This window comes from Lipophrys pholis, assembly GCF_963383615.2.
Source record: "Lipophrys pholis genome assembly, chromosome: 7".
Lineage (NCBI taxonomy): Eukaryota > Metazoa > Chordata > Actinopteri > Blenniiformes > Blenniidae > Lipophrys > Lipophrys pholis.
The window spans coordinates 13,433,846-13,453,261 of NC_137638.1; the positions used below are offsets into that span (position 1 = coordinate 13,433,846).

A 19,416-nucleotide genomic window follows, 5' to 3' on the forward strand; every position below is an offset into this window, starting at 1 on the left:
CACCTTCCAGAAGAGAACGATGCCGATTGCCAAAAAACAGCGACTTCATTCAGGCAGCGAAGCTGTGCTGATAAGTGTAAAACAGCCTTAATATGATGACTTGTTGCATTACTTACATGCTTAGATTGCAAGATTCCCACAACTCAAGTGGTACCTATAAAGGTGCAGCAGTGAAAGATTCACTCCCCCAAGCAAACACGTGAAGAGTGCGCTTTGCTGGTTTCCTTTTCGTGAGCAACACCTGGCTGCAGAATGGCAGATGCTGATTTACAAAACACTGTCTCAGTAAGGTCACCCTGGGTGCTGCTGCCCACCCACCTTCATCCTCATCACCCTGGAAACAGGAAGATTTTTAGGATGCTCCTCTACACAGATAGGGAAAGAAAAACGGATCATGTAAAAGCTGAACATCAACATTGGACCGAGAGCGCTGCCGCTTGCTGATTGAATTAGTTAATAGTTTTGATTCTCTCAATCAAGAACCTCAGCGATTAAGCAAGCGGTGGCGAGGCAGAACCCGTTGAGGGAGTTGTACTTCGGTCCGCGAAAGTTTTATTTGACTGGCCATTTTCCACTTAGAACAGAGTCACTTTTATTTGAACAAATGATTTTTGAATTTTACAACAGCAAAGGACTCTCATTTTTCACAGCAGAACAGAAATGCAATGACAACAGTTTGGATCAGGGGGAGACACAAATGTCTTTACAACACAATTTGCAAGCATTTCTAGGTCTGCTCGTGTGTGGGTGTCATTCATGATTTGTATTAGGTAGGCGCAGTGCAACAATTAAAAAATACATAATGTTTGATATCCGTCTTGAAGGGAGGGGAAATTTGAAGCTGATATGCACACATGCTTGAGTGCAGAAAAAACATAAAGTTATGCACAAGCCGCCTGGTGGGCTCTCGTGTTGGTGTTCATGCACAATAAATGAAGTACCACTGAGTTTGAACAAGAGTAGTTTGGCTACTCAGAGTACAAGTTAAGAAAACCCTAATGACTCTTAGTTACAATTGAAATAATTTACAATTTGTCGACAGTATACAGAATACAGAATGTAGAAACTTTGCACAATATATTAAATGTTTCAACATGAAACCACACAAAAGTGGAAAGAAGTAAAATAGAAGCATATAATAGAAACATTTCTTGCTAGTTGAAATCAGTCGCTCAAATGAAGCTTTATTTTTTTCAGGAATGGCACTGTTACTCCTCACGAGACACATACATTCACCACATCCAAAGAAGAGAGCTTCCTGTTTTTGGCTTTACATTACCAAAGTTGATAAAAATGTCCCAGCAGAATACATTCTTTGCAGAAAATAATCAGACAGTGTATGAATGTCTGATGACAACGGAATGTATTTTCATGCATAATATGTAAAACCTTGCAGTGCAAATAATTCAGTTTGTCAACGTGTGTTATTTCAGTGTATCTGTGCATCTTGGAATAATTCAATGAAATGCCCTAAACTTCTTTTTCCAGGTCCAAGCCGTTATTCAGCCAAGGTAAGCGCCAGAGAGCTACAGCTTGACCCTAACCAACCATTTATTGTGTCAAAGTGCTGCTGTCACATTAAAACCTCTTGACACTGAATTATGATGTTTAGCCTTTTTCTATCTTCAAATGAAGTAGGCCTCTGATCGCAGTGTTAGGCAGCTTTACCTCCTGTTATTATGAACAACACAACTCAGTTATATATGTCATGGTGACTCATGTACACTATATGAGTGCAGTATATGCACACACACACACACACACACACACACACACACACACACACACACACACACACACACACACACACACACACACACACACACACACACACACACACACACACACACACACACACACACACACACACACACACACACACAAAGGCACACACATACACAAACACACAAGGGGCAAACAACCAGCAATGCAACGACAGACTGTGGATATACTCTTGCACCCAGAAATATAATATTTTTGTATTTGGCTGTCACGACTCAGCACCCACCAGATCATACAATAACCGTGTCAGGCAGGATTTCTAACCGTCACCAATAAATAGTTACATTGACTGCATTTCCACCAGATACTTGCTGCTTAGATTCAATTTTTAAATTATTGTTGAGTGCAGATGCACAGAGCCGAATTGGCACATTTTCCTGACTGGCCAAGCTGCAATCTTGTTCTCTCTTACTCTGTGGGTTTGAATGAGGGAATCAGTGGCTTTTCTAAGTAAATCCATTTATTATTGATGTCCAGTAAACGCCTTTACTGGAAACACTTCCCGTATGAATACTATCATAAGAGATATCAATCAGTTAGAAACAAAGATTGATTCATTTATTGTATCACTATGTTTTAAATAAATTGTGCATTCAAGCTGCTGGAGACATTTTGTTTTAAACGGATGTAGAAACCAAAAAATACATGCAGTGATCAGATCAGGAATGCATATTGTTAGAACTTGGACAGATTTTCATAAACAAGACATAGACTGCTAGTTACTAACACTAGCCTACAACTTCAGTAACACAGACTTTAATTTTTAAAAACAAACCTCTGGAGAAACAAAACCTGTTACAACAACTAGAATACCAAGATTGATGTAGCAGTACATTTAGCAGAGAGTTGATATGCTCTGAGTAACCTACCTACCCCTCCCTGGTGACATGGTAAGTCTAAAAACAGTGGACAAAGCAGATTATTTTACAGCATGAGGAATAAATAAAAAAACAAAACAAAACAAAAAAACGGTATTTGTTTTAAAGAAAAACCAACATGAACAACATGAGCATTTCCATCCTCCAAACCAGATAAAGAAACCAAGGAAATCTTGTTCTCATGGTGCTCCAACCAAACATCAGCATTGTGTCTTCCAGTCGCAACTCGCCTGTCAACCGCGTTTCATCTCGCAATTCACTATAGCCCTAAATAAAGTGAAAGGAGCAATGCAGCTCCTCTCTTTAAATAAATGCCAAAGAGAAAAAAGTGAGGGCACACACCCAACCACTTGTGGTAGGAGCGGGGACTGCGCTCCCTGACCGCCCGTCGGCTCTCAGGTGGCGTCATCGTCATCGTCTTCATCCAGGTGATAGTTGAGGGTGATGACGGCGCTGATAAACTCTCCGAGCTCTACGAAATCTGCCGTGATGATGTTGATGCCACTTTCCCCTGGTCTTTGTGATCGGATCCACTGCATCATGCCCGGCAATGCCCTTGGAGGATGCACAGAGAACATCACGTCAGGGGGATGGAGCTCGGAGGAAGAATATAGACGGCGAGGGGAAATAATGATTCACGGATGGCTGGTTTAGCGCAGAGAGGGGCACACTGTGATAAAAGATCTCTGTGACACAGCGTGTGACGTCTGCAAGCCAAACACCAGCTGTGAGAAGGACACACTGAACACACACTGGACATGTTCGTATAAGCCAAGCGCCAGGGGGAGGGTGTTACTCCTGCAGATGCTTCGACCAGATTTCTGCACGAGAAAATTCTACCAGTTGTCTCCTCCACACGGCTGCTTTCTCGTGGCGCTGAGGCCTACGCTGGCAGCCCGTGTGGCAAAGCGAATGGAGTGAATTCTGAAGGATGTCTACATCAAAGTAACCAAATGCCTGGTGAGAATAGCTGATAGCTGGAATTATCACATGAATAATTCATGCAAAGAAAATGGGTGGTTTGCTTCTGAGGCTTTTAACAAACTGGTGACATAAAGAGGGAGTGAAATACACACAGAGCTGCGAGTAAATCAAGAAAAAAACTGATCCTGTACCAAAAACTGAAATGGAAAAGGGAGATGAGTTGCATCTCTATTGGTTTGTGGCAACTGTTTAGGAAAAGAACCCTCAACATGGCCTGTAATGCAGAGCCTATATGGCTCCGATTGTTTTAAAATGGGCCAGCGACAGTGACTTGCGTTCAAGAGTGTGTGTGTGTATGCATGTGTGTTGCAGGTACACGCGCCCATTAGTTTCCGGGCGTATTTAGGTGGGAATCATGTCTCTCCTGAGGCGCCTGACTGCTGAGGTGCTGCTATAATTGCATGTCTGTGAACACAGCGAGTGCCACCAATTGTGCTAATCCTGCATCTTTTCCAGGCCTTTAATAGACTGCATTTCAATTCAAGCTAAAGCTTCTTTTTTTTTGCTTTATACTTTACATCTCAAACAACACGCACACACACACACACACACACACACACGCACACGCACACGCACACGCACACGCACACGCACACACACACACACACACAGAGGTATACATACCTTTCTGTGATCGTCTCTCTCAGTCCGCTAGCCACTCCTTTCATCACCGTACTGGCTTTTGGGGTCAGAACCACCTGGGAGACAAAGAACGTCCCCTTCCTCCTACAGGAAACAATTTATAATTTGTTGGACAATTACATGAGGTTCTTTTACTCCTTTGCTGTGAAGAATGTGCAAATGAACTTTATTTTGTATTTATCTAAAAGCCAATGACATGATTAAGCAGAGGAGATGATCCTGTAATGAATCACATAAGTTAAAGCCTTTCAAACTCCAATCATCATGGCATCTATTTTTGAAGCTAGTCAAAGTCAGTGGTCGTACACTTCATTAGGATAATGAGAATATAACTTGCGGATAAAACATGACAGGGTACCCAGTTTTTGCTGCCATAAATACACTGACTGACCTGCGGTCCGTGACGGATGACTGGAGAAACTGAACCAGCTTTTCTGGGTCAGTCGTGTTGGCCCATGGAGCGGGCATCATCTGGCCTGGCCACAGAAAGGGTACCTCCAGGGCCATGGGGTGGTGGTAGAAGACAAGCACCTGGTACTCCTTCTCCCACAGATACTGCAGAGTCACCTGAGTATTAAAGGGTAACAATCAGGGAAACCAGAAGCTGAAGGTAGGAATAATAGAACATTTCTTTTACATAAGGTTTATGTGTATGCTTATGAAAGATAAATAAGTACGTTTAATTTTCCTTCCCCATATAACGGATATTATAATGCTGTCTAAATAACTATATTTCCAATATATCTCACTATATTACTAGAACAGAAGGATTAATTAGGTTTTAACCACATTAAATGTATATAGCAATGAATTAAAAGATGCTGCCAAAAATCTTATGTAGATATAGGTTTTTGTGTATAGTTGCAGTCTATAGTTTCGACAAAAGCATGTTTCTATGGTTACATCCTTTCAGAAAGATTCTGTTGGAAGACTCCAGCTAACAAAATAAATAAAGAAAAACAACATCCCTTAGTCATTAAAGTGAGCAGCCAAGTACAGTAATGGTGTGCAGAGAGGTCAAACCTTTCGATCCCAACCCCTGCGGGCTGCGGCTGCATGGGCTCTGAATCTGAAAACTGACGACCCCTATACCTCAACTCTTTTAATGTTCACTCTCTCACATGAGCAGGTTTACTTTGTGGCAAGGACCTCAGAGCTGCACACATTTTCTTAAAATAGAGCAAACAGCCGCTGAAGAGAACTGGTAGAGTGTGGAGAGGAGAGTAAGTCTGAGAGCAATGAGAAAGTGAAAAAGAAGGAGATTAAATTCCGATTCAATATCAATACCAGGCATGTTTCCTTTCAGAAACTATGCATCAAGCTATGTTTCCCACCGCATGAAATATGAGACTTTACTATCACTCGGGAAACTCAAAGTCTCCATTACGTTTGTCCTCTTCCCCTCACTTAATCCTCAGTCAGCTGCAGCACCTGTCAGGAGTGGGAGTGGGAATTTTACGCTTGACTCCTTCCTGCAGGTTCGTCACGCCGAGGGAGAAGGTAGAGATGGGAGAAGGGGTGGATGGTGCAAGAATAAATCAAAACAGCAGTCATGTCATTCCACTGATGTTTATCTGTTGTTCTGTATGCAATGATGTTGGCAGGTCACCCACCAGCTACAGCCTGTCGAGCCCAGACCTAGTCCAATAAGGAAAATGTCAAGAATGAGTCATTAATCCTTAATGGCATTCATTGAAGTACTTGGAAATGGAGACTTCCATCACTCCAGAGCTTTTAAAGAATATTTTAAGACTTACTTTTTGAGTCACTTAAAAAAAGGCTCAACTAAAGGTTATTTATATTTGTAATAAGAATTAGTTGGAGAGTGCAAAAATGGATCAAAATTATAATGTATTTCACAACTTGCTATCGACAAAAAGTCTAAACACACTTAAATGTTCACTAATCCTAATCACCACATTGTGCTGGTGTCCTGCAGAAAGAAAAATGGTGTGTTCTCTAATTTTTATTAACTGATCATTTTTAAAGAAAGAAGAAAAATCTGGAATTGAACATATTTTGCTACTTGCCTTATAAAGGGGTATAAAAGAGGGTTCAGCTTGAGGTAATTACCAACTAAATAACAATCTACTGAAACTCTGACAGAAATTCACAAGATCTGGACTGAAAAAAAAAATGTTTTTTACATCTACTGCACCTTCAACTATTTATTCTGATTATTTCCAGCTCGGGCATTTGAAGTCGTGGCTACATGTTCAGACTGAGGGCATACCAAATACATAAACCGTGCTGGTGATATGTATTTTGCAAACAGCAGTTCTCGTCCTCCTGCCTCCATCCAGTTTCTTAAACTAAAACTTTCGGGCCAAGCAACTCATCGATTACATGCATCATATCCTTTCTCAGATAAAAAATAAAGTACAATTAAATGCAGGAATTATTACAATGTGTTATTTCTTCCTGTAATAAATTAATAATAACATGTTAAAGTCTCAAATTACTACCAATCATGACAATACCATGACAATAATCTCAAACAGAGTAAGTCTAGCCAGTAACGTTATCATCCAAGCTCAAAAGTATCTGATAACTTGAAGACCTGACCGGGGGCCCACCTACAATCCACCCCTGTATAGTATTTGTACTTCACTTGATCAACAGCCATACCACGTTACCCTAAGTTGATAAAGGAGGTTACACCTGCTCAGGTTATGATTTGAATGGTACTTATGCCTTATGTTTGTCATCCTCAGTAGTACAGGGATTATTGGAGATTGATCCACATGTGACATTCAACAACCAGTTTAACAATATTTCATCAAAATGGTGCAAATTATAACAAATGCAAGGTCAAATATAATGTTCCAACTTCCCACATGGAAAAAAACAAGCCTGCTGATTCTGACTGGTGTCATGGTGTCTCCATGTGTGTCTCATTGGTTATCATTTCCGGCTTTTACTTAGTCTGCATTGTTTTGTTTTTTTGGCCTTCATCCATTGAATCGATCCTTCCAACTATTGATCAAAGTGTGAGATTCTTCTTCAATTCCTCAAGTCTCTTCCATTTCGGTAGTTTCTGACTACCTAGCAAATTGGATTTGTTTGTTGTTGTTTCCCTAATTTCTGTTTACCAAACCCAGTTTTCAGTAAACCCTCTTTCCCATTTTCACACCTTATCTTCTGCATTTGGGTAAAGTCGCATCTTTTCAAGTCATTTTTTTCAAGGCAGAGCAGACAGAGCAGAGTCTGATCACTCCCAGCAAAGACTGTCTTCTGTGCAAAAGGGCATGTTCAGCATGGAAGAACTGAACTATGATTAGGGAGGCGATAACCATCATTCTGCATCGCAAGTGATCAAAACACAGAAGGACTGTCGAGCAAGGCAGAGAAACTAATAATTAGCAAAATGTCCTCAAACAGACACCGAAAAGGTCTAATTTCAGAATTATTAGTGGAAAAAATAAGCAACTGAATAATAGTAAGTACAATTTATTTGTGGCTGATTCTATCCAACGTTAAAAGTGAAGTGTATTTTGTACCTCTTGAGCAAAAACAACCGGGCAGAGTTTGTCTCCAAACACTTCCTTTAACATGGCGACCAGTTTTTCATGGTGTAGGTTCTGCACGCCGTAGAAATGGTTGAAGTCCAGGAACACAACCTCTCTGGCATGAGCTGACAGGAAGCTACTGATCTGTTCCAGACCTTCTCTGACCTACAAAACAGAAAGATCAGTGAGGAGAACCATACTATTCTTTATGGCCATGATGTAAAGGCAGGACACACAAAGGAAATTTATCAATTTTGCCACATTTACATTTATTGTCTGTAACATTCTGATATCTTTAATAGCTTCTTCCACCAAGACATCCATCTTTGTTCTTATGGGGACTCAGAGGTCCATTCAATCAATCCACGGCGAAACAAGCAAATGAGCACAGAGATGGTTTTTGTGCAAACACAACCTGATGCACATGAAATCCTCATTTAAGCACTCCTGATTGTACGTGATCAGTGGTGGAACTAGACTTTTATAAAGACTTTTATAATAGGAGTGGCCAAAGGGTGGCAACAGCTTTATCAGGAGTCCATAAATTAAAAGAGGGAAATTTTCTGTAGAAAAGGCTTTTTCTGTAACTTGGCAACTTTTTTCTTTTGAATCTGCACACACGCACACATACACACTCAAAAGCCGATCAACACTAAGTGGCTTCGCTATTTTAGACCTTCACAATAGCAAACAAGCTACATGGACATTAAAATAACCTGTGAGCATTCATTCAAATTTATTTGAAGCTTTACTATGAACTTGGTGGATTAAAATGCTTTAATAAACTTACTAACTATAAGTGGCACCATATTACCAAATAATCTAATCTAGGGGTACATTACTTCATGCTAATGTTGGGTTATATCCTTCCATCACATTAGCCAACCCACACAGTTCAACTATTGTAAACAAGATCTCTTCTTTTGTACATGTGCATTGGCAAGTAATGGCAACGAATTGAGATTAGTTTAAAGCTATTTGGGAAACCACTTAAATACAGACTGATGTATTTAAACTGGATTCACAACAAATACCCACTTGATTTACTCTGTATTTTTCAATTACTTTGATTATGTATCTTGCAAAGCAAACATCAATACCCTGTCCATCTGATCAGATTTCACAGATGGTCTGCACTAACCCAATCACTCCTCAATATCCACCTCTGAGTGTGATGTTATTTTTAGATGATCACCCTTAAAATACGTGCAAATCTATAAGCAAACAATATAGCACACTTTAGACAGGATCTAGATAAACAAGGCCCTTTGCATCTGAAATCTTTGAGGGACCTCGCTCAACTAATCTGAACGTTCAAGTACCAATGCCACACTCACTGAAATGCACAAACATCACGTAGCAACCACAAGTATTACTCAATATTCAAAAGCCATCAAAACTCTTAAGTTCTCTGCTGACCGTGGCACTGAAGAGTCCGTGGGCGAAAAACAGCTCATTGTCGGGGTCACGGGGCTTGGTAGAGATGCGCAGGTCAAAGAAGCGGATCCCAGCCTCCAGTTGGCTGATGAAGTTCATAGTTTGCGTTGCCAACCACTTCCTCATTAGCTTCTTGGCTACAGTGCCGAAAACAGAAACAAAGTTCTGCACCGTCTCCGGCTGCTCAGGGCCCACTGGAGACGCCTCATCGATGTAGAAACTGAAGGAATCATGTGAGCCTAAGGAAGACAAAACAACATGAGAGTCTTTGTGCAGGAGAGGACGACTACCTGCAGTCTTGCTGGTGCCAGACAGCTATTGGATCTTCAGACTTAATTCACCAGCTCCTAGAAACATGAGAAGAAAAGAGGCAAGTCTCTGTGTGCACCGAGAGTCATATTTTTAGGTTAGGACAAAGTCTCCAAAACTAAACACTGCTGTGCTCATAATTTTACATTTTCTCACCTTCCAAGCACATTACTAATGCAATCACTTGTTTCTTTCCTGTTTATACACCTCCGGTTAATGTTTCATCTTGAAAAACCGCAGCCTGACGAGGAAACTCTTGACAAAAGGTCTCGCCAAAGAAAGTATTTGGCCTTCATCAGCAGATGAAGTTTCTCCGTTGTCATGGAAACTTTTTACTTGTTACGGAAGAGCTGAGGCAGGAAAAAGATGCATGTGGAAGGAGTCTGACTTTGTGTTGTGAATTAGACAGATGAATGAAGGCATATAATTATGCTCTTCCACAAATGGAATATGTTTGGTTGAGTGCTATCAATGACTTAAGTGTACCATTCTCAACCCAAGAGGACTCATGCTGAACATATGCTGCAGGATTTCAGCTAATTGTCCCATGCATCCTTTAAATAACCTGCAAATATTACTTATTATCAATTCCTGTTCCATATTTCAATTCTTGAACAAGAATGTTTGTTGGAGCGCCGGGTGATGCATTTGCAAACATCTCCTCAAAATTGTGAAATCACAGTTGAGTCCTCAGCATTTCAATTTGTTGTTTTCAAACCACCCTGAGAGATGCTCACTACTTTTTCTAGTCTAATTGTTCATTCCCATTAATAGTATTGCTCAAGGTTGCCTTCTCCATTAATTTCATTCCTAATAAACCCAACGAAATGGAAATATAATGCTGGTTGTCAGTATCCGATAAACTTTTAAATTGCCAATTTTGTTTTTGCAAAGTGCAAATAGAATCATAGATGTCATTATTATTAAGTTTAATAATGTGTAGTGTAGTTTTGAAGCATGGTCCACAGATCAGGGAGCATTTTGCTGAGATAGTTCAAAACCTCGGCAAGTAAAAACTTTCATCTAAATGGAGTGATGATTTCCATTATGCATCTTCATGAGGTATTTTTTTGCATTAAAATGAAACTGAGAATACAAAATACTAAAATGTAAAGGTCTGTCAATAGACTGACGCATTCCTCGGTGACACTTTGGATGGAACTGACGGTGAATGCTGGTATTTAGATATGAAGGTCATATGTTCATCCACTTGGGAGAAGGGGAACATGCACACCCGGTATGCACAAATCAGTTCCTGCTGCTCTTGTCGCTGCAGTCGCTCCTGACTTTCCATCACATGCCACCGTTTCTAAAATAGATCAACACGTCCAACTTCCACCAGCAAAAACGTGGTGACCTGAAGTGACCTTCAGCTATCTGTTCCCCAGTGCCCGGTCTTCACATGCGGCACACAGAATGACCATAAGCAGGATAGACAGCTGAATCCCGGGGCAGGGCAGACAACTGTATCACCACTGGCTGAGCCACAATACCAGGGTCACAGCGTAACGGAGCGTGACCTTAACCAGCCGCAGCAGCATGTCTAGAGAAATCGTTTATATTTGGCTTTGATTGTTACGCAATCAAAGATCACAGAAATAAAGTCATTACCTCTAGCTATCCACTGACCAAATAATGTATTTCATCCACATTTTACTTTCTCAATTAGTTTATGAAATCTATGAATATGGTCAAAAATACACATTTTGTCAAGGCAGCATCAATGTCCTCAGTTCGTCATAAAATCCTATATCCGTGGATGTAGGTAGTATTAATCCCCGGTTGTACATGTGAGATTGTGTAAATAAATAAATAGATAAATAAATGTTACTTGGATATTTATCATTTATAGTTATATTATCAGTAAAGGTGCAGCTAATATGAATAAAGTCTAGCAGTTCCACGGGACTGTGTAATGGAAGGTTTAATGATCGCTAATGACTTTGGGGAAACTAATAAAGCTTGTTGGTGCATTACTAAATGAAAAAGGCATCACGCTAAACTTGTATGACCAGAAGCCGTGGGTTACTCTGTTATTGCTTTGCTGAGGAAAGAGCCTCAACTCTGAAGGGTCAAGCATGTTGCTATGAGTGCACAACTCCTGCCGGAGACGCAGTGCAGAGACGTGGAGACTGCAATCAAACACAATCAGGCATCTGCGCCTGGGCTGATGGGAAAATGATTAATTACTGTTTATGTTGTGAAATAATTTGCTCCACCTCAGAGCTGTGCCTCAAGGGCAACATTTTCATTTGGAAATGTGAGGAGACATTTTAATTGTTCAGCCGTGGCAAACATGTACTCTTAAATCGAGCTGCTTTTTCTACAGGAACCGCAAATGGCTTTCATTAAAACAATCTTATAGCATATGTTTGATTCTCTTGTTGCGATCTTAGAATTAGATAAAGTAGAGTACCTAAAGAATGGCTGCAGGTTTGGGTGCATTTTTACCCCAAATACAACTAGAATACACTCAGATACATGTATATCATGCAGAACACGAGAAGTTGATCTCAGTTAACAAAAGCTTACCAATGTTATAATTCTGGATTTGAACATATGACATGATATGAGATGAGAGTACTAACCACTACTCTGTGTAGAAGAGGAGAAAATGGATGGATGGATGGATGGATGGATGGACATAGAGAGGAACAGCTAAAGATGTGTACAGGTGACATGGTGAGGCAAGGTTTTGTTGGTTAACTAGAGAACATTTGTCACTCAGAACTGTGAGATAAGAGTCCCTTCAAACAATCGTCTGCTTTGGTGCAGAATTAAAAAAAAAAGAGAAATAGTCATACATAATTGTTTGAAAGCTCCAGGGAGCCACTAGGAAGGGGCTAGAGAGCCATTTGCAGCCCCAGTGTCACGTTTGCAGAACCGCGGTGAACTCTGGGAACACATTTCCCTCTGACGACATAACAACATGTCAGGTATATGAAGAAAGGAGTATGTGACTGAAAGTGGGGAGTGATTCATTGAGGTGGAAAAAAAGAAAAAGAAAAAAAGATTAAAGCTGAAAGTAGGTGAGACAGAACGATCCACTTATGATGATGACGACAACAACAATGTGGACGATGGTGATGGGTGATGACTTTTACCTTAGAGAATTGACCTGCATTATCTGAGTCACTCTCCCTGGATGAGAGCATGCAGAGAGGACCGCGGGTGACTTAGATCCTGTTTGTGACTAAACAAAGCTCACAGAGACTATTTCAGATCTATTTTAGGAGGAAAGGAGAGGAGGGGAGAGGAGAGGAGTGGAGAGGAAAGGAGAAGAGAGGAGAGGTTTCGACGAGTCTGAATTAGTTGACTTTTTCTCTCAAGATAAATACCCTTCTGCGTGGAAACTCAATGAAGTGCTCGTGCTGAGGTAAAGCGAAGCCGTAGAAAATGCACACTGATCCATTTCTTCCATTTTTTAAGCTCTTTTGACTTACCTAAGCAACTTACAAGATTAAAAAGTTTGCAAGTGGATTAAGGAGCATTTCTTTTTTTTACCACGAGTATGATTATACTATGCTAATATAAAGGCTGCTCTGGAACTGAGAATTCAGTGGATTGGTGTTTGAGGATTACGAGTGTTACTGTGTACATTTATAAGCTTTTAATAGGCAGGATGTATACCTGATCAAACACAGAGGCTGAACTGATTTGGTTGGAATGATGGATGCATGTCCCAAACAGGAAATAGCTATACCTCCTAAGATAGATATGACTTCTCTCTCTACGTCCCTTCACCAAACAATTTCCTTCTTCATTTGTTCTGAGCATTATATTATCCGGTTTCAATGGCTTTTAGCGGGCTGATTTCCTGCCCTTCAAATATCTCTCTGCACTAGCCGTGTTTATTCTGGCATCTGATCCCGTTCACCCTCCTTGTACTGAGGCTCAAGAGATAGCACACAAATCCAGAGAGGAAGCAGAGGGCGAGATTTACAGAGGAAAGCCGTAGATTGCCCTTTTTCTATATCAGGAGGGAATCGCCAAGACTTAGAGATGCCACTTCTCTGCAATGGATTTGTTTCCATTGCCTGGAAGGCAATTTTAGCCTAATGCAACTCAAACATTTCCCAAGTGTACACTATTTATCTTTTTACCTAAAGCCTCAAGCTTTTAGAGGTAGCCATTCAAAAGGTCAAGAACAACTCCCCTGAGTTTTTCGTATTATGTGAAAACTGGACTGACTGACACCCAATCATTTTATGACATCCAGCAGTTGGTCAGCTTTAAATAGTGTCAAACACAATATTTCCCTGAGAGCAACTTTAACAGGCTCAGCCACTTCTGATTCAAGATTTAAATATAAAATAAGCATACATTTTTTTTCCTTATGTTAGATATATTGAATAATGTTGGCAGGTACTGATCGTACCTTAGCCAAACTGCCACAATATCATTATCAACTTATCAGCAAACTGTAAAATCTAATTTTGATTTTCATTTAGAATGCAAAAGTAGATAATGATTTTTATGTTGTTTTGTTTATCCTATATGTGACTGGCAAACACTGTGTCATAAACAATAATTCATTAAAGAACTAGATCCGTCTGAGTATGTCGAGAACTGTATCTTAAATCATTAAACATTTAAAAAGCACAGAGATGTTATGTGGATTCTTCCTTTGCTTTCAGCAGGGATTCAGGGTCTTCCCATGAATATTTTCCCTGGTGAAAGAATGACCGGAGCATTGCTAATTACCAAAGACTAATACAGTGATAACCAGAGTATATTTACATCTAATCACGATGTACACCTGCATGACACGGACTGCTTCAAATTGACTGTAGCTCCAAACCAAACATGTTGAAAATCCTTTTTGAATGACCGTGACAGTGATTATGACATTTTTCTCCTCCCGCCATTGGAGCTTGATCACGGTGACAAAACCACAGAGAAACAGATTAACAACATGTCTGGCAGCGCACCGTTGCAGACTGTCTCCGTCAGGAAAACGCACAGCCGGCCGTCTGCGGTACACACCTCGCAGATCTAACAATAGCTACAGGAGACCAGCCCACCATGTCCCCCACTGATCAGCTTAGGGGAGAAGAAAATGGCAACCTCACTCTATTTAACCCCGCCTTCCCTTTTCTTTGAATGACCCCCCCCCCCCCCCCCCCCCCCCACACACACACACACACCTTGACTCGGCTATATATTCTTGCTCGTCTCTAATTTACATCCCTTCGTCATTTTTCCCAGTACGCCATCAAGGAGAACTGTTGAAGGTCATTTGGCATGAATAGGTCGGCATATAGGTCTACAGCAGCACGTGTGGTGGATACAGACATTACCATCTGTCCATCCATCCATCCATCCATCCATCCATCCATCCATCCATCCATCCATCCATCCATGGGGCAATTTACTGGGAATATTGGATGGATATACCTACTTTAAGGTCCAGTCAGTCAGTTTTTATCTTGGAACAAATTTATCTCACCTTCACATTACCTTTCGGCAGGACCAAAACACATCAAATAAATGTCTTAAGATCTGAGAAAAACCAATCCGTCACCTCTCACACATTGAAGGTGAACCTCCATATTAAGCTTGCAGGCGCACTGGGTCCAATCAAAGCCAATAAACGGTAGAAGGTCAAACAGGTCACCACTTTGTCGCAGGGCCAACACAGGGAGACACATAATCACAGACACACACATTAATTAACCGAACATGCCTTTTGATTATGGAAAGAAAGTAGAGAAAAATTCTTGCATGCAAATGGGGAATATACAAGCTGCACACGGAAAAGATGTGAGTTAGATAGATAGATAGATAGATAGATAGATAGATGGATAGATAGATAGATAGATAGATAGATAGATAGATAGATAGATAGATAGATAGATAGATAGATAGATAGATAGATAGATAGATAGATAGATAGATCAACTTTATTGTCATTCTGACAATTACATCAGGGATGCACTGCAGAACGAAATTTCGTTCGATTCAGGATCAACAATAAAACAAACATACAATACCTGAGATAAAATGACTTAAAAATCCCTGACATAAAATAAGTTGCCAAAAATGCAGTGCAAGAATAAATAGATGGAAATAAGTTGAAACTGAATAATAAATAAGGATAGAAGTATAGAATATACCGATAGAAGTCTATGATGAGTGTATGCTTGAGTTTTACTGCTGGTCAATATTGCATCGTGGTGATCTTTGTGTATAAGCGCGATTTTGTTGTTTGCCCTTGGAGCCACAGCCGGCAGGGGCGCCGCCATCTTCATTCACGCACTTTCTGCTTAGTTTATTTTGATAAATTTGTTGAAAAAGCCTACTCCATGTTATAAACTGTTGCCAGGTAATACGATGATAGTTATTTTATTGATGGATGTCACCTGGTCCAGTCCTGAATGCTGTGTACCTTTAAGAATGCAGCAGGATTAAAGAAATATCTTTACTTTTGGTATTGAGTCATGAGTCACAGAATAATGAGAAGCTGCTGTTCATACCTCTTAAATTACTCTGAACAAAAAAACACACTGGTCAACCGTTATATTCAATCATCAGAAAATCCCACCTCAGTTTAGCTGCACTTGTTAACCTCTTTTAAACTGCTGTTATACAAGGCTCTTGAAAAATGTTTATTTTTAAAGCTCTTCTTTTTCGTGCAGGCAAATTTCACTCTGGCTTCACAACAGCATTAAGTCAGATCTCCTCTGGGTGACAAATGATTCACTGGTGTCTCTGGATTCTGAAAATCAGGCAATTAATTCAGTGGATGTGCCACTTTGACAAAGCTGATGATTGTGTTTTTCTGTTGGATGGTTTCAGCCATGTTATCGGCATCTTTTGAATAATTGACAAGACAAAAAATGTTTCCGTCTGGATTTGTGCCTTTAGCTTTTTAAATTCTGAGTGACTCCAAAATGGTAATTTTCCACTTTATGACTACTGGTAAACCAAACTAAATTCATATTCATATCCTTTCAATTGTTTTTAAGCATTTAATGAATAGGCACCATTGTTATTTGTTTGAAAATCTCATCAATCTTTTGCCCAACACATTCAATTTGTTTTACTCTTCGATAACAGACCAAAAGTTAACAGAGCATGACTAAATAACAAACTTTAAGACTGACCTCTGTAATATATATTCAACTAGGCTTATTACGGTTTCTTTTTGAGTGTTAATGGTCTAATTTTATAAATTCATTGAGAATCTTGATAATAAACACTCACTTTCAATATTTGCCCCAAGATGCGCATGGGCCCTGACTTTCTCATATCTTATGTTGATTAAACAAGTTGTAATAGTTTTAATAGTTTTCTGACATGTGATCATCATTTTTTTGACAAACTCAAGCAGGCAGTCTTGTGTTAATATAATCTTTGGCCCAAACTAGGAGGCAGGAGCCCAAATAGAGGTTTAAAACATACCATCAGATCCCTCTCAGTGATGAACTGATGTGATCACTTTTTGACCTACTAACCTATTTTGAGAGTTTCATTGGAAAATGAATCTCATTTAATTTCCACTCTTCATTGTCGACACAATCAATGCACACGTGAGCCAAGCTATTTACTCATCCAACAGTTTTTGATGCAACTGAGTTTACCCAGTCAACCACATGAATACCAGTTTACAATGGTTCACAGTTGGTGTCAAACTCCAGATCAAATGTAACTGCATCTCCAGTATGGCAGGAAAATACATGTCAGGAGCTATCTTGCAATTCTGAGAATGTCATAAGAAGCCGATGCGGAATTTTACATTTTTATACAAATTACTGCATGAGCTAATGTAACAAATAGTCATAACATGAAAATCTCCATCGACAATCCAGCTTTTGTACTTCCTTTATCAAAACTAAGACTGTAGAGGACTGATTATTTGCCAACAGTGAGCTTAGGGCAAAGTACATACTGGAAATATCACCAGACCGTTGCAGGGCTACACACACACACGCACACGCACACACACACGCACACACACACACCTAGAGGCATTTTAGAGTCACCAGTAAACAAACAAATCTTTGAAATGTTGGAGGAAAATCTAAATACCAGAGAGAGAAAGTCCAGACAGGCACAAAAAGAATGTTAACTTTGCATCATCCAGCAAGTTAAAACCATGAACCTTGCTCGACATAAGCACTACAGGACTTAATTGAAATAAAATGACTACTAAGCATACTGTACATCGCAGTATTTAAAGGAGAGATGAAGCTTCAAAAGGAAAAGAAATTGTTGTCACTTGTTGTTTTTGTTGTTTTTTTGTTGTTTTTTTCTCTGTTCCAGTTTCTTTCCAGCTTTAACAAAGACTTAAAGCTGCATTCAAAAATGAGACAAAAGAATGTGATATGAGTCGCTCCTCTGAAAGAAATCAGACATACAATCAAGCATGAACACACGGTCGATGCTAAAATGGGCTGACAAAATCCCCGGGATGCTAGAATTTATCCAGGCAAACATTGTGCCAAATTTGTTCTCACAAACAGAAGAAAGTGCACAGACTTGGTGCATGTTTCCAAAATCTGTATCCAGATTGAGGATAGACTAGCGACTGAACTGCAGCGCCAGTAAGAACTGATGATCTCTAATTAGAAGGGACAGAGCATGATCCCATGCTGTCTTGGCATAGATGAGCTTAACACGGCATATTCCACGTGATTCAGCAAAATCGCAGGCACGAGGTAATACGCTATGCTGTATCTGTCTTCGGTGATGGTTGAACAAATCAATGATGAATCTGGTGACTCTTGGCATCATTCTGGTCAGAATTGGTGAAGTGCCACGCCTCATTGGACATCAAACACTCATCCATCTGCATCTGAAATGCCATCATTCCATGCCAACCATAAACACAGCAGGTATTTGCAGTTCAACAAGAGGGTGACTGGCAGGGGACAAGTGCAAAACTGAGACAGAGCAAGCGGGGAAAGGGAGCACAAGGGATTAGAAATTCAAGAGAATGAAGACTGAAAGCTCTGTGTGGAGGTGTGATAATGGCTAAGCTGCAATATGGAATTAACTGGCTGCTAATAAGCCATTCCATCAGTCAGATCAGTGGTGGGCTTTACTACCAACATTTCCAATTTGAATGGAGCTGAGGAGACCTGCGCACTGATTGGCTGAAGGTCCAACAGCTCATCTTGTATGAAGAGGGCTGTGATCATCAGAAGCGCAGACAGAACCCATCCCACTCACCGTCTCCTCTCCCCCTGTGGCCACTACCCTTGTGCGAACGCCGAAAGTCAAACACAAAACAGAGCAGCATGGTTCAAATGCTTTGAGTGCATTGCCTCCTTTTAAATCAGATTTTTGTCGGGTGAACAAGCAAGTCATCTGGGAATTATTTATGAGCTCTGGAGAGAGCGCACCATCAGACCAGCGAGGCTCATCTGTTCAAAATGCATGCCACTTCTTGTTGCGCAACAGGTCTTAGCCTTTGTTCTGAAGAGGCACAGTGAGAGCAACAAGCTTTTTTTTTTTTTTTTTTTTAAAAAAAGGTTTCCAGTAGTTGCCCTGCGTGTAAAACTAAAAATCAGTTTGCAAAGCTGTGACGCGCACATCACGCCAAACTAACAATCCGTGTGTGCGTATTTCCCGTCTCCTCGTCGTAGCCATACGCAGCGCGCACGGGTGAAAACGACATGAGCATCCTCTTTCTCCCGGTTCGCATTGGAGTAAACGCAAAGAAACACCTACCGGGAATCGCCAGGCTGGTGAGCGGGATGGTGTGCATGCTCTGCGGTAAACTCGCCATCCAATCCACGAACCGCAGGTCGCTTCTCCCGTGAGACGATGCCATGCTGCCAACTCGCACAACGATCCGTTCTCCCGGACCGGTGCCTGCGCCAACCTGGAGAGTGCGCGCGCTCCCCTCTCTAGTCTTTCCCTTCTCTCTC

At 40.6% G+C, this 19,416-nt stretch overlaps 1 protein-coding gene across 1 annotated transcript; it reads right to left on the bottom strand.

Moving 5' to 3' along the window:
- Positions 1 to 571: 571 nt before the first annotated feature.
- On the bottom strand, positions 572 to 19,416 carry plcxd3 (phosphatidylinositol-specific phospholipase C, X domain containing 3). The gene is made up of 6 exons (XM_080468403.1): positions 19,217 to 19,416; positions 9,215 to 9,471; positions 7,787 to 7,960; positions 4,678 to 4,853; positions 4,269 to 4,370; positions 572 to 3,215 (listed from the first exon to the last, which is right to left on the bottom strand). Exons 1-6 carry the CDS (start codon positions 19,317 to 19,319, stop codon positions 3,056 to 3,058), a joined length of 972 nt encoding a protein of 323 aa, XP_080324529.1. The 5' UTR covers positions 19,320 to 19,416; the 3' UTR covers positions 572 to 3,055.